This window comes from Nomascus leucogenys, chromosome 10 (genome assembly GCF_006542625.1).
Source record: "Nomascus leucogenys isolate Asia chromosome 10, Asia_NLE_v1, whole genome shotgun sequence".
NCBI classification, from domain to species: Eukaryota; Metazoa; Chordata; class Mammalia; order Primates; family Hylobatidae; genus Nomascus; species Nomascus leucogenys.
The window spans coordinates 62,869,960-62,885,211 of NC_044390.1; the positions used below are offsets into that span (position 1 = coordinate 62,869,960).

Here is a 15,252-nt window from a genome sequence, read left to right on the forward strand (position 1 = left end):
ATTCAGAGCCAGGCTTTAGTAATGCACATTTTTGGCATGAAGTGGTTTTATTCTGAGCAGAGGCAAAGGGGAGCTCCGGCAGACCCGCCCTCTCAGCGCCCACAGAAAGTCCCACCACCCACCCTGTTCCCCTGTGGCTGTGGCTGCACCACATTCCACTCCCTCAGTATTCTGCTCCTTGCCTCAGTTTCCCCACAGCTCCTGAACACAGTGTGCCTGGCAGCGACTCCCCATCTTCCCCTCCACAGCTCTAGCTCGGGGCCTCAGCCAGGCCCCTCATCAGGAAGGCCTGACCCTCGAGAGCTGTGTGTGTTCTTTAGGGTCCGCAGCCTGGGGACGCTGCCAGCCCATTTCCTGGGCTGTGACACTGAGGTCTGGTGCAGGCAATGGGCTTGCCCAAGTCCTTCTTTTTTTTTTTTTTGAAACAGAATCTCGCTCTGTCACCCAGGCTGGAGTGCAGTGGCGTGATCTCAGCTCACTGCAACCTCTGCCTCCGGGTTCAAGCGATTCTCCCGTCTCAGCCTCCTAAGTAGCTGGGATTACAGGCACCCACCACCACACCTGGCTAATTTTTGTATTTAGTAGAGATGGGATTTCACCATGTTGGTCAGGTTGGTCTTGAACTCCTGACCTCAGGTGATCCACATGCCTCAGCCTCCCAAAGTGCTGGGATTACAGGAGTGAGCCACCTCGCCCAGCCTTTCTTTTTCTTGTTTCTTTTCTTTTTTTTTTTTTTTTTTTTTTTTTTTTTTTTTTTTTTTTTTTTTAAGAGATGGCCTCTCACTGTGTTGCCCAGGCTGGAGTGCAAGGGCGTGATCTTGGCTCACTGCTGCCTCCACCTCCTGAGCTCAAGCGATCCTCCCACCTCAGCCTTCCACGTAGCTGGGACCACAGGCGTGCGCCACCACGCCCAACTAATTTGATTTTTTTATTGTAGAGATGGGGTCTCACTATGTTACCCAGGCTGGTCTCCAACTCCTGGCCTTAAGCAACCCTCCCACCTTAGCCTCCCAAAGTGCAGGGATTACAGGCATGAGCCACCACTCCCAGCCCAAGTTGCAGAACAAGTAACAAACATCCCTTCTGCTTGACAGACGCCGAGGCCAGAAGCCTTGTCCAAGGCAGGGCATCGAGGCAGGGGGCTCTGAGCCGACAGTTGTCCGGCACTGCTCCTTGGGTGGGTCAGCAGATTTGGCTTGGGCTCCTGCTCAGGGTTGCCCCCCAAGTCCTGCCCGGGGGGCCCAGTCTGACGGCCTGACGCCTCTGGGCTCTTGAAGTTTGAATGTAGCATCCCCACCGAACCGCCTTCGGGCTGGGGACAGATAGCGGAGGCGGTGGGCAGGGGGCAGGGGCAGGGCACCGCCCCAGGGAGGTCGGGAGTCCACTTCCCCCCAGGGGCCTCCTCCAGTGCCCCGCTGCCTCATCAGAGCCTTGGCTGGAGTGTCCTTGGAGCCCCAGGATTTCTTGAGCTGTGGAGGGAAAGAGAGGGAGATGAAACGAGGCTGGGGTGGGGCCCTGGGGGCATCCCAGAGCCAGGGAAGGCAGGAGGTGAGGCAAGAGAGAAGCAGAGAAAGTGATAGATGGCCAGGCTTGGTGGCTCACGCTTGTAATCCCAGCACTTTGGGAGGCCGAGGCAGGTGGATCACCTGAGGTCAGGAGTTGAAGACCAGCCTGGCCTGTTGAAACCCCGTCTCTACTAAAAATACGAAAATTAGCCTGAGGTGGTGGTGGGCGCCTGTAATCCTAGCTACTCGGGAGGCTGAGGCAGGAGAATCACTTGAATCTGGAAGGGAGAGATTGCAGTGAGCTGAGATACTGCCACCGCACTCCAGCCTTGGCATCAGAACAAGACTCAGTCTCAAAAAAAAGAAAGGAAGTGATAGAGGATTTGAGGGAGGTGGAAGGAGATGATGGAGGAGGGAAGGGAGGGAAGAGAGGAGAGAGGGAGGAGAGAGATGGAGGCCGGATGCGGTGGCTCACGCCTGTAATCCCAGCACTTTGGGAGGTGGGAGGATTGCTTGAGCTCAGGAGTTCGAGACCAACCTAGGCAACACAGTGAGACCTCATCTCTCCAAAAAATACAAAAATTAGCCGGGCATGGTGGCATGGGTCTGTACTCCTAGCTACTTGGAAAGCTGAGGTGGGAGGATCGCTTGAGCCCAGGAGGTTGAGGCTGCAGTGAGCCAAGATCACGCCACTGTACTCCAGCCTGGGAGACAGAGCGAGACCCTATCTCAAAAAAAAAAAAAAAAATGGGTGGAGGAGGTAAAAGAAGAGGAAGGGGTAAGGGAGAAAGTGAGGGAGGAAAAAGAAGGAGAGGAGGGAAGAGGGGAACCAGGAAGGAGAGAGAAGAGACAGAGGGGGGTGAAAGGGGAGGGATGAGGTGAGGAAGAAGCAGGAAGGCAGCAGGAGGAGGAGGAACAGAAAGGAGAGGGATGCAGAGGAGGAGGCGGGCAAGGAGGACGGTATGGGGAGCCCGAGGGGGAAGGAGGGAAGTGAGAGGGCAAGCCTGGGACCCCCTAACCTACAGAGGCACAAGGAGCTGGGTCCCCACCTCTGCAGCTGGGGAGGAACCAGAAGCGCTGGCATCTGCCAGCCGGGAGCAAATATTTGCCAAGGGAGGGGATGCTGGGTGAGGGTGCTGAGACCAGGTGAAGGTGAGGACCTTGCCCCTGCCCATCCCCCATCTCCTCTCCAGCTAGAAGCCTTCCTTGTCCTGATTCCCAACACTGCAGAGCAAGACCCTATCTCAAAAAAAAAAAAAAATTATATATATATAGCCTTACTGGCCTGGGATGAGGATGTCACAAAATAAATAAATTCCACTTCAGGAATGTATTTATTTATTCTTTATTATTATTATTAATATTATTATTATTTTGAGACAGTCTCGCTCTGTCACCCAGGCTAGAGTGCAGTGGAACGATCTCAGCTCACTGCAACGCCGCCTCCCTGGCTCAAACGATTCTCCTGCCTAAGCCTCCGGAGTAGCTGGGACTACAGATGTGCACCACCACACCCAGCTAATTGTTTTGTATTTTTGTAGAGATAGGGTTTCACCATGCTGGCCAGGCTGGTCTCGATCTCCCTGTTTCAGGAATGTATTGTTGTTATCATTACTACTCTATGTCATTTAGCCACGTGGATTCCTCCCCCAACCAAACTCAGAATGAGTGCCCTTGCTCCACTCGTTCCTAGATGAGGATACTGAGGTTCAGAGAAGTCAAGTCCTCAGCTTCCCCCCACCTAGTCTGTCATGCCAGGATTTGCACCCAGGGCTCTCCTGTCTCTGCCCCATGCCACCCAGCGCCCACCTGCCCAAAATGCAGCAGGCGTGCAGGAAATGAACAAACGATGCCATTATGAATTTAGGGGTGCAGGCCCTCAGGAAACGCCTCCTGCTCTGTGGCTGGGAGCAGGGCCCCTGGAGCCTGGCTTGCACCATTCTGGGCAAACGCCTTCCCCTTCCTGGGTTACATGCTCTTCTGGCACCAGCCACAAGGTCTCACCTCGTTGTCCCCATCACTGGAGCCAGACAGCTGGGACAGGCGGCTTAGGTCCCACAGGGAGCGGCTGGGCCGGGCCGGGGGGCCGCTGGGGGTCCGGGCGCGCTGCACACTCCTTAGAATGTCACTGAGTGCCGGCCCCGGGGTAGCAGGGGAGACGTGGCAGGCGGCCAGGCGGTGGGCCAGTGGGCCGTCAGGTGGTGGAGGCGACGTGGGGGCCACAGAGCGGCGGCGGGACACGCGGTGAGGGCTGCGGCCCCGCTGCAGGCCACCTATGACCGAGGGTTCCTGGGGGGGCGCAGGTGGTAGCGGACAGGAGGCCGCGTACAGCGTCCGGAACTCAAGGCTGAAGGCGTCGACAATTTCACCAGTCAGCAGGGTCACCAGGCCTCGGTGCAGGCGTGCGTCACTCCACGTGAAGCTGGGGGTCGGGGAGTAGGGGGTCAGAGTCTCCAACCCGGCCCCCATCCTCAGCCAGGTCCCAGGGGAGACCGTAGGACCTCAGGCGAGTCCTGACCTCTCCAGCCTCAGCTTCCCCATCTGTGGAATGGGCACAACTGAAGTACCTACTCGGGAGGGGTGGAGTGAAGACAGTCCGAGTTAAGACCCTTATATAATCAGGGCCAGGTGTGGTGACTCACACTTTGGGAGGCTGAGGCAGGAGGGTTGCTTGAGCCCAGGAGTTTGAGACGAGCCTGGGCAACATGGCGAGACCCTGTCTCTACAAAAAATCAAAAAAACTAGCCAGGTGTGGTGGCGCACACCTGTACTCCCAGCCACCTGGGAGGCTGAGGTGGGAGGATCCCTTGAGCCTGGGAATTTTTTTTTTTTTTTTGAGACGGAGTTTTGCTCTTGTTGCCCAGGCTGGAGTGCAGTGGCATGATCTCGGTTCACTGCAACCTCTGCCTCCTGGCTTCAAGCAATTCTCCTGCCTCAGCCTCCTGAGTAGTTGGGATTACAGGCACCTGCCACCATGCCTGGCTAATTTTTTGTATTTGTAGTAGAGACGGGGTTTCACCACATTGGCCAGGCTGGTCTCGAACCCCTGACCTCAGGTGGATCCACCCTCCTCGACCTCCCAAAGTGCTGGGATTACAGGTGTGAGCCACCGTGCCCGGCTGAGCCTGGGAAATTGAGGCTGCAGTGAGCTGTGATAATACCACTGCATTCCAGCCTGGGCAGCAGAGCAAGACCCTGTTCCCCGCCCCCACCCCCCAAAAAAAAGCCGGATGTGGTGGCTCACGCTTGTAATCCCAGCACTTTGGGAGGCTGAGGTGGGCAGATCATGAGGTCAGGAGTTTGAGATCAGCCTGACCAACATGGTGAAACCCCATTTCTACTAAAAATACAGAAATTAGCTGGGTACGGTGGCGCATGCCTGTAATTCCAGCTACTCAGGAGGCTGAGGCAGGAGAATTGCTTGAACCCGGGAGGTGGAGGTTGCAGTGAGCCGAAATCACACCACTGCACTCCAACCTGGGCGACAGAGCAAGAGACTCTGACTCAAAAAAAAAAAAAAAAAAAAAACTTATCTGGAATCAGACTGGAGTTTAAACCCAGGGTCTACCTGGTCCCCACTTAGGAACACCTCAACGCCTCAGTTTTCCCCTTTGGAAAGAGACGGAATTCACTTCCGGACACTAACAGGGATTGTTTTAAGACACAGCTGCTTCCTAGAATGACTGCCATTTAGTCAGCCCTGGCTGTGCACCAAGCTTTCCACGTTTCTGCTCCCTGCAGTGCTCATCTGCAATATGGAGCCAAAACCTAGGAAGACCGTGTGCAGCGGCTCATGCCTGTAATCCCAGCACTTTGGGAGGCCGAGGCAGGAGGATCACTTGAGGCTAGGAGTTTGAAACCAGCCTGGGCAACGTAGCAAGACCCCAACTCTACAAAAAATTTTACAAAATTAGCCGGGCATGGTGGTGCACGCCTATAGTCCCAGCTACTCTGGAGGCTCAGGGAGGAGAATCACTTGAGCCTGGGAAGTTGAGGCTGCAGTGAGCCAAGATCGCGCCACTTCACTCCAGTCTAGGCAACAGAGCAAGATCCTATTTTTTTTTTTTTTTTTGAGACGGAGTCTTGCTCTGTTGCCTAGGCTCAAGTGCAGTGGCACAATATTGGCTCACTGCAACCCCCACCTCCCAGGTTCAAGCAATTCTCCCTGCCTCAGCCTCCCAAGTAGCTGGGATTACAGGTGCACGCCACCACGCCTAGCTAATTTTTGTATTTTTAGTAGAGATGGGGTTTCACCACGTTGGCCATGCTGGTCTTGAACTCCTGAGTCAGGTGATCCACCCGCCTCGGCCTCCCAAAGTGCTGGGATTACAGGCGTGAGCCACTGCACCCAGCCAATTTTTTTAAATAAAAAATAAAATTGAGAAATAAATACAACATAGGAAGATTCAAATGACTCAACACGGATCAAGCCCCCTGCACGTAGCTGCCCCTGAGAGCCTGTGAGCTGTGGGGGCCAGTGCCCTAACGCTTCCTGTCATCACAGCAGTTGTTATTGAAAGCACCAAGCGCCAGGCGTGGTGTGGTGGCTCACGTCTGTAATCCCAGCACTTTGGGAGGTCGAGGCGGGCAGATCACTTGAGCTCAAGAGTTCGCGACCAGCCTGGCCTACATGGTGAAACCCTGTCTCTACTAAAAATACAAAAATTAGCCAGATGTGGTTGCATGCGCCTGTAGTCCCAGCCACTCGGGAGGCTGAGTTACAAGAATCGCTTGAAACTGGGAAGCAGAAGCTGCAGTGAGCTGAGACCACGCCACTGCACTCCAGCATGGGTGACAGAGTGAGACTCCATCTCAAAAAAATAAAAGCAAGCAAGCACTGAGCATGAATCCTGGCACACAGCAAGTGCTCAGTTAATACACTCTCTTCTTTCCCAGCCTCTTTGGAATTCAGTGAACCTGGCTCTCATCCTGGCTCGGGGACCCTGGATACATCACTTTCCTTTCCCCAGCCTCGGTTTGCCCATCTGGAATATGGGGTCGCCATGGGAGGTGTGAGGCTGAAGTCAAGCCCTTGGCAGGTGTACAGCACAAAGAATGTGGACAAGCTTGCGGCCAGCGTCCTCTGGGTTCAGGGCTTCTTCACCTTGGTGGGGGTGGCAGAGCCCTCTTGCGCCCTGGCAGGTTGGCGGGGCAGGCCAGCCCTTGGATTGTGACACCCACTCCTCTCACCTATGACCTCATCCCCAGAGCGGCCAGTGGGAACCCTGAGGGATCTGTGAGATCACTCATTCCATTCACAGACTCTTGTCAGGCAGCAGCCACCCGCTCACCTCCATCCCCAGGACTTAGAGGGACGCAGGGCGTTGGGAACAGAGGACACTCCAGGCGCTGACCCTGGGAGGCCAGGACCAGGGCCAAAGTCCTGTGGGCAAGAGGAGTCCTTGGAGGTCCTTCATTCAGCGGTTCCGGGAGGTCTGGGAAGCCCACGGCCTGGCTGGGGCAGCATCAACGCCGCCAGGCCGCCATGGTCCTGTGCTGGCTGCTGCTTCTGGTGATGGCTCTGCCCCCAGGCACGACGGGCGTCAAGGACTGCGTCTTCTGTGAGCTCACCGACTCCATACAGTGTCCCGGCACCTACATGCACTGTGGCGATGACGAGGACTGCTTCACAGGCCACGGGGTCGCCCCGGGCACTGGTCCGGTCATCAACAAAGGCTGCCTGCGAGCCACCAGCTGCGGCCGTGAGGAACCCGTCAGCTACAGGGGCGTCACCTACAGCCTCACCACCACCTGCTGCACCGGCCGCCTGTGTAACAGAGCCCCGGGCTCCTCGAGCAGCCAGACGGTGGGGGCCACCACCAGCCTGGCACTGGGGCTGGGTATGCTGCTTCCTCCACGTTTGCTGTGACCAACAGGGAGGACAGGGCCTGGGACTGTTCTCCCAGATCCGCCACTCCCCATGTCCCCATCTCCTTCCCCCACTAAATGGCCAGAGAGGCCCTGGACAACCTCTTGCGGCCCTGGCTTCATCCCTTCTAAGGCTGTCCACCAGGAGCCCAGTGCTCGGGGAAGCACCCCTAGGCCTGATTGAGCGGCAGGGGAGCACAGCCTGTGGGTTTGATTGTACTACTCTATTCCACTGGTTCTAAGACGCAGAGCTTCTCACGTTTCAATCAGGATGCTTCTCTCCATTGGTGACACTTTAGAGTCCATGAAATATGGTAAAAAAAAATATATATATATATATCATAATAAATGACAGCTGATGTTCATGGAGCATTCTTTGTTTTCTTTTCTTTTCCTTTTTTTTTTTTTTTTTTTTTTTGTAGAGATAAGGTCCAGCTATGTTGCCCAGGGTGGTCTCAGATTCCTGGGCTCAAGTGATCCTCCCACCTCAGCCTCCCAAAGTGCTGGGATTACAGGTATGAGCCACGGCACCTGGCCAAGCCTGCCTTATGTTACATGCCACTGAACCCTCACACCAAGCTGGGAAGGTAAACACTCTTTCAAACATTTCAAACATCCTGGTCTCAACTCTAGTCGTTCTCAAAGTGTGGTCCCTGGACCAGAAACAGCAGCAGCAGCAAGTGGGAACTTCCTGAAAATGCAGATTCTCAGGCTGTGTTCCAGGCACGATGAATGGGAGTGGGGTCCAAAAGCTGTGTATTGTTTTCTCTTTTTGTTTCTGAAACAGGGTTTTGCTCTGCTTCCCACGCTGGAGTGCAGTGGTGCAATCTTGGCTCATTGCAGCCTCTACCTCCCGGGCTCAAGCAATCCTCCCACTTCAACCTCCTGAATAGCTGGAACTACAGGTGTGCTCCATCATACCTGACTAATTTTTTTTTTTTTAATTTGTGTAGAGATGGGGTCCTGCTATGTTGCCCAGGCTGGTCTTGAAGTCCTGGGCTCAAGCGATCCTCCTGCCTCAGCCTCCCAAACTGCTGGGACTACAGACATGAACCATCACGCCCGGCCTTTTTCCGTTTTCTTTTTCTTTTCCTTTTTTTTTTTTTTTTTTTTTGAGACAGAGTCTCGCTTGGTCATCCAGGCTGGAGTGCAGTGGTGCGATCTTGGCTCACTGCAACCTCCACCTCCCAGGTTCAAGCGATTCTCCTGCCTCAGCCTCCCGAGTAGCTGAGACTAGAGGTGCATGCCACCATGCCCGGCTGATTTTTTGTATTTTTAGTAGAGATGGGGTTTCACCATGTTAATCAGGCTGGTCTGAAACTCCTGACCTCGGGTGATCCACCTGCCTTGGCCTCCCAAAGTGCTGGGATTACAGGTGTGAGCCACCACACCCGGCCCTTTTCCTTTTTCCTTTTCCTGAATTATCTGCTACAAAAACTGTGGGTTTTGGTTTTTGTTTTTTTGTTTTTTTGTTTTTTTTGTGAGACGGAGTCTTGCTCTGTCTCCCAGGCTGGAGTGCAGTGCTGTTATCTCGGCTCACTGCAACCTCTGCCTCCCGGGTTCAAGCGATTCTCTTGCCTCAGTCTCCTGAGTAGCTGGGATTATAGGCACCCACCGCTCCAACTAATTTTTGTATTTTTGTAGAGACAGAGTTTCATCATGTTGGCCAGGCTGGTCTTGAACTCCTGACCTCAGGTGATCCACCAGCCTCGGCCTCCCAAAGTGCTGGGATTACAGGTGGGAGCCACCGCGCCCAGCCCAAAAGCTGTGTTTTAACAAGCGCTCCCAGGGATTCTGGTGCACGCACAGGGTTGAAAGCCACTGTTCCTGAGCGGTGTTCTCAGCTGGGGACCCGTGCTCCTCAGTGGGCATCTGCATTGTCTGGAGAGGTTTTCAGTTCTCTAATTGGCAGGGAAAGTCGGGGGTGTGGGGCATGTGATGCTACTGACCTCTGCTGGGTGGAGGCTGAAGATGCCCAGGAGCCTCCCACAATGCACCCAACAGCTCCCGCAACAAAGACTCAGCCAGCCCAAGCGTGGGTGCTACCCCTGTTGAGGGACCTGGTTCTAGAGGCTCTAACCCTATCAGCCCGTGACATAGAGGGGGAAACTGAGGCACAGAGAGGTGAAGTAAGTTGCCTGAAGTCACACAACGAGGAACTGACAGAGCTAGAATTTGAATCCAGGCCGTCTGGTCCCAGAGGCCACACCCCTCTCCTCCCCGGCTGTGCTGTGACTCTGTGAGGTAAGTGCTTTATTATTTGCAGTTTCTTTTGTTTTTCTTTTTTTGGCTTTTTTGAAATAGAGTCTTGCTCTGTCTCCCAGGCTGGAGTGCAACAGCGCGATCTCAGCTCACTGCAACCTCTCTCTTGGGTTCAAGCAGTTCTCCTGCCTCAGCCTCCCGAGTAGCTGGGAAGACGGGGTTTCACCATGTTGGCCAGACTGGTCTTGAACTCCTGACCTCAGCCGATCTGCCCACCTCAAGCTCTCAAAGTGCTGGGATTACAGGCGTGAGCCACCATGCTCATGCATTTTCTTAGATGCTCAGAGAGGTGGAATTATTTACCCAAGGCAGAACTTAAATCCCAATCCAGGTGCTCCTGGTTTTGAACAAACCCGACCCCCAAACTGTTTGCCCAGTTTTCCAGATGAGAAAGCACCAGGTCAAAGAGAAGCAGACTTACCCAAGACCACTAAACAGGCCAGCACCAGGTCCGGCCGCGGCACCCACCTCCTCCCCAGGGAAGAGTGTTTTGCCCTCATTACACAGATGAGAAAACAGAGGCCTGGGCAAGGGGATGCCAGCTGTTCTCTGAGCACACTGAGGGAAAGTGGGGTATAGGACGCTGGGAGGTGGGGGGCGGGGCGGGGGCTACACCTGTAAGATCCTGAGATGACCCTCTCGCCGTCCAGCAGCACAAACTTCTCCCGCACGGTGCCGCTCACCTGCCGTCGCCAGCGGCTCTGGAAGCTGCAGCCCCGCACGACGCGGACATCCACGTTCTGTTGGTGTGGGGAGTGGAGGGCACACCCTTGCTGAGGCCCACTGCATGGATTCAGGCTCCCTCCAGACTGGTTCTAACTGGGGGACCCATGACTCCATAGAAGTATCTGTCCAAGGCCAGGCGTGGTGGCTCACACTTGTAATCCCAGCACTTTGGGAGGCCAAGGGAGGTGGATCACCTGAGGTCAGGAGTTCAAGACCAGCCTGGCCAACATGGCAGAACCCCATCTCTACTAAAAATACAAAAGTTAGCCAGGCGTGGTGACACATGCCTGTACTCCCAGCTACTGGGGAGTCTGAGGCAGGAGAATCGTTTGAACCCGGGAGGCGGAGGTTGCAGTGAGCCGAGATCGCGCCACTGCACTCCAGCCTGGGTGACAGAGCAAGACTCCTTCTCAAAAAAAAAAAAAAAGAAGTATCTGTCTCAGCTTCCTCAGAGCCACTGATATCAACCCTCAGGCATTTCTTGGGGATACCCAAACTCAGTGACTCAAGATTCCTTGGGAATGCTCACCCCCACCTCCCCAGTGCCGTGAGCATCAGATCCCAGGGGACCATCCCTGCTAGCATCCATCTCAATGCCGGAGCTCCATGGAAGGGTCTGCCCCCACTACCCCCATGCCAGGAGAATGGGGACTCACAGGTCCCCCTGGCCCGGCCCCTACCTCCGTGTTCCAGGGGTTCACCCCCAGCTGCTGGGCCAGCTCCAGGAAGGCAGGCAGCTGCGGGCGGTCCAGGAGCAGGTAGACAGGTACCCAGCGGCGCGTGGCAGCATCCACCAAGTCCAAAAGCAGGTCTGGGTCAGTGAAGACATCCATGACCACGGCCACCAGCTGGGCGTGGGGAGAAGGGAGGTGGATGTGCGAACAGAAGCTGGGTATCGGGGGATACTCAAGAGGGTGTGGGAAACCTGACATCCGGAATCTGGGAGTAAAGCGATCTGGGGACTGGGAGTTTAACGTTCAGGGGGGCTAAAGGGGAGACCCCCAGACATACACTGCTGCTCAAACAGCACCTATGTGTGAATGAGCAAAACGCTGCCCCTCCATGAGATCCCCAGCCCCTCCTTGAGATTCCCGGCCCCTAAATGCTGGAAAACTGTCATCACAAATCACATGTTTGCTTGTTTCTTTGTCTTTTTGGTTTTTTTTGTTCGAGACGGAGTCTCGCTCTGTCTCCCAGGCTGCAACGCAGGGGCGGAATCTCGGCCCACTGCAAACTCCACCTCCCGGGTTCAAGCAATTCTCCTGCCTCAGCCTCCCAAGTAGCTGGGACTACAGGCGCCCGCCACCATGCCTGGCTAATTTTTGTATTTTTAGTAGAGATGGGCTTTCACCGTGTTAGCCAGGATGGTCTCGATCTCCTGACCTCATGATCCACCTGCCTCAGCCTCCCAAAGTGCTAGGAGTACAGGAGTGAGCCACCACGCCCGGCTTTTTTTTCTTTTTTTAAAGACAAAGTCTTGCTCTGTTGCCCAGGCTGGAGTGCAGTGGCGCAATATCAGCTCACTGCAACTTTGGCCTCCGGGGCTCAAGCAATTCTCCTGCCTCAGCCTCCAGAGTAGCTGGGATTACAGGCACCCGCCACCATGCCCGGCTAATTTTTGTATTTTTAGTAGAGACGGGATTTCGCCATCTTGGCCAGGCTGGTCTTGAACCCCTGACCTCAGGTTATCCCCCAGCCTCGGCCTCCCAAAGTGCTGGGATTACAGTCCATGAGCCACCGTGGCTGGCCTACAAATCACATGTTTATAACACAGAAAAGCGTCCCCTGAGCTGCGACACTGCGGTGCCCAAATGTCCACAGCAGTTTGGCTCTAGGATCAGTGGTGGAGTCCCATAGGGCACTGTGGGCAACTGCATTTCTGGGTCCTGCGGAATTTTCTGGGTGCTGGGTGCAGGAGGGCTGACCTGCTAGGCCACTGTGGTGAACTTGGGGGACATGGAGGTGCTGAAGGCCTGGATCTTGCAGGCAGCATAAAGTAGTGGAAACCCTAACTCAGCAGCCAGACAGCCTGGGTTCAAATCCCCACTCGGCCACTTACAGGGAAGAGATTTAACCACCCCCGTGCCTCCGTGGGCACAATAGTCCCTCTGGTGGTACAGGGTTCCGGGACAATGATGCACATTAGCCCCTGGGAAGCCCTTCACATGGGAGCTGGCGGACGCTAAGGCTGTGAAGTACACAGCGGGCTTTCCAAGGGCGGCAGTGGGGACATCTGGGCCCTCGTTGGAGGGAGATTGGAGACCCCTGGCTTGGTGATGAGGGGATGGGGGAATGACTGAGACTGGGGGTGTCATAATTAGGTTCAAGGGGCATCGATGCCTAAGGGCATCCAGGTCTTGGGGGAGGGGAGGGGCCCCCATTTCTTTCTTTTTTTTTTTTTGGAGACGGAGTCTCACTCTGTCACCCAGGCTGGAGTGCACTGGCTCGATCTCGGCTCACTGCAACCTCCGCCCCCCGGGTTCAAGCGATTCTGCTTCCTCAGCCTCCTGAGTAGCTGGGACTGCAGGCGCCCACCACCATGCCCGGCTAATTTTTGTATTTTTAGTAGAGATGGGGTTTCACTATGTTGGCCAGGCTGGTCTCAAAGTCCTGACCTCATGATCCGTCCACCTCGGCCTCCCAAAGTGCTGGGATTACAGGCGTCAGCCACTGCGCCTGGCCGGGCCCCCCTTTCTGAAAGTAAGGATGAGGTCTGGGGGTGTAAGCACCTGAGTCCTGGGGCTGGAAGGTGTGGACTCCTGGGTCCCAGGGGTATAGGTCCTTTAGGGTAGGGTTGTGGGCTTGCAAGTCCCAGGAGGACAAGGGAGAGAATGCCTGGGTCCCCGCCCCAGTCTGGGGAATGGACACAGGGCCCCCACGACACCCACCTTGTGGGCAGCCTGGATCTCCAGCCGCACCAGCTCCTTGAGGGGCGGCTGGCCCTCTCCAGGAGGCTGGGTGTACAGCTGCGCCCGGGTGATGCCTTTCCACGCAGAGTCCACTGGCCAGCCCAGCCGCAGGATGGGCGCCGGCTGCTCCGACTGCCCAGGCCAGTAGCTCAGGCTGCCCGCGTCCCCATCGGCGGTGGTGGCTCCCTCTGCCATCCCGCCGGGCTCCTGCTTGGCCACCGTCCAGTCTTCAGCTGCCGCTGCCAAGCCCTGGACCTCATCCGCACTGAGGAAGGGCCGCAGCTCCTCGCGCTGCACACAGGCCTGGAACGCCTCCGCGCCCTTGCTCAACAGAGCTTCCAGTGCCAGCCGCTGGCCCTCGGAATACAGGAAGCCGGGGCTGGCCCCGGGCACCCTGGGACCGGAGTCCACTCCTTCCAGCGCCGCCAGCTGGGAGGCCGCCATCGGGGTCACTCGGGTGGGAGGACTGACTGTGAGAGGCTGGGTCCCCGGGGGTCTGGCTGTCTTTGGGGATTGTGACCATCTGGGGGTTCTCCTGATGGGCAGACCCTATGTGGCCATCCAAGGCCTCCAGGGGGGCCCTGCAGATGTCCAATTGGCTCCCTGCAGCAGCCCCTGCCTCACTGTCCTGACAATCACACTGCCTAAATAAGCGACTACCCAATGTGTCAGGCCACTCAGATCCGCCACCTGCCTGCGCCCAGTGGCACCATGCCTGGCTGGCCTTCCGTGACCTTCCTGCCAGCCGTCTCTGCTGGTCAGGCTGACCTCCTGACACCATCCCCAACTGTGTGACCCATCAGCTGGCCATCACTGCTCAGCCACACGACAGCCTCCAACCCACCGGTCACACAGTGCCCAGTTGGACCCTTCAGCTGTCCTGAATTTGGTCAGGCTGACCACTTGATCATTTCCAGGCGACAGGCTGTCTGCCTGTCTCCAATCACCCAAAGGTCCTTAAATAAAGGCACGACAGGCTGTCTGCCTGTCTCCAATCACCCAAAGGTCCTTAAATAAAGGCACGGCAGGCTGCCTGCCTGCGCCCGGCCAAGAGCACGACGAACTCACCCTCTCCTTCCACTGTCTGGCAAATGTCAATGGCTTCCAACTGACAGTCGCAGTACCTGCCTGTTGGAGCATTTGTCTCTGGCCGAATCTGACAAACCCCACGAGTTTCTCCTGCTCACCAGCTCTCACCCGCAGACCAGCCAGGATGCCTCTCCACTGGGCCTGCTCGCTCAGCCTTAGAGAAAGGCCAAAGGCTTGGCAAACTCTTCCCTACCCTGTCAATGGGGGACCCTGCTCCCCGGACCCTCACACTCCCTCCGGCTGCTGCGGTGGAAGGTGATGTGCCCTACAGGGGTCTCCATTACTATGGGACGGGTCTATGATCTTGGCAGCCCATCTAGGTGTGAGTGCCGCCTAACCAGCCACCCTCCTCAGGCTGGCTGCCCCTGCCTGAGGCCTGGCCCTGGGACGTTCCAGGCCGTCCTCTGATCTGCGGGGAGCCCTAACCAAGCTGCCCCCAGGCTGGTTTCTGCCTAAATCCTATCTCCTGCCAGCTGCCCCAATGCTTCTTCCCGGACAGGGGCCACTCTATACCTCACCCTGTCTCCCTCCCAAGCCCCAGTTGCCCCCTTGAGGCTTCTGACCCAACCTCGGGGACCCTGGACCCTTGATCCCTGCAAACCAGAAGCCCTTCATTCCAATCCCAGCAACCCAGGTGGCTGCTTCCTCCAGACCACAGCAAGGAGCTGCAAAGAGAAGGAAGGAGTCAAGCCAGGCCAGCCTCCCTCCCCACCCCCATCCATCCCCCTCTGGCCGGGGCCCATCCACACCGGCTAGTGCCGGGCTCAATGGCCTCCCTTCCAGCACTTGCCTTTTCCGAGGACACAGGCTGTGGCTCCCGGCTTCTACTTCTGCAGCGCTTCCCGGCTTCTGGCCTCAGTCATCAGGCCTCAACCTGGAATCCAGGGAGCCCG

General features: G+C 56.3%; 2 protein-coding genes across 2 annotated transcripts; one reads left to right on the plus strand and one right to left on the minus strand.

Annotated features, from left to right (window-relative positions):
* Positions 1-909: 909 nt before the first annotated feature.
* Positions 910-13,904, minus strand: FAM83E (family with sequence similarity 83 member E). The gene is made up of 5 exons (XM_030820987.1): positions 13,250-13,904; positions 11,042-11,209; positions 10,251-10,375; positions 3,510-3,927; positions 910-1,469 (listed from the first exon to the last, which is right to left on the minus strand). Exons 1-5 carry the CDS (start codon positions 13,712-13,714, stop codon positions 1,209-1,211), a joined length of 1,437 nt encoding a protein of 478 aa, XP_030676847.1. The 5' UTR covers positions 13,715-13,904; the 3' UTR covers positions 910-1,208.
* SPACA4 (sperm acrosome associated 4) lies at positions 6,760-7,741 on the plus strand. The gene has a single exon (XM_003269741.3). The coding sequence runs from the start codon at positions 6,991-6,993 to the stop codon at positions 7,372-7,374; it is 384 nt and encodes a 127-aa protein (XP_003269789.1). The 5' UTR covers positions 6,760-6,990; the 3' UTR covers positions 7,375-7,741.
* Positions 13,905-15,252: the final 1,348 nt, after the last annotated feature.

Bases quoted from the DNA above. Each gene is read 5' to 3' on its own strand.
- SPACA4 (XM_003269741.3), top strand. From the start codon at position 6,991: ATGGTCCTGTGCTGGCTGCTGCTTCTGGTGATGGCTCTGCCCCCAGGC.
- FAM83E (XM_030820987.1), bottom strand. From the start codon at position 13,714: ATGGCGGCCTCCCAGCTGGCGGCGCTGGAAGGAGTGGACTCCGGTCCC. The intron at 10,376-11,041 runs GTAGGGGCCGGG...CCACACCAACAG, and splicing joins TGAACCCCTGGAACACGGAG to AACGTGGATGTCCGCGTCGT. The intron at 1,470-3,509 runs GTGAGACCTTGT...TTCCCTCCACAG, and splicing joins CCAGTGATGGGGACAACGAG to CTCAAGAAATCCTGGGGCTC.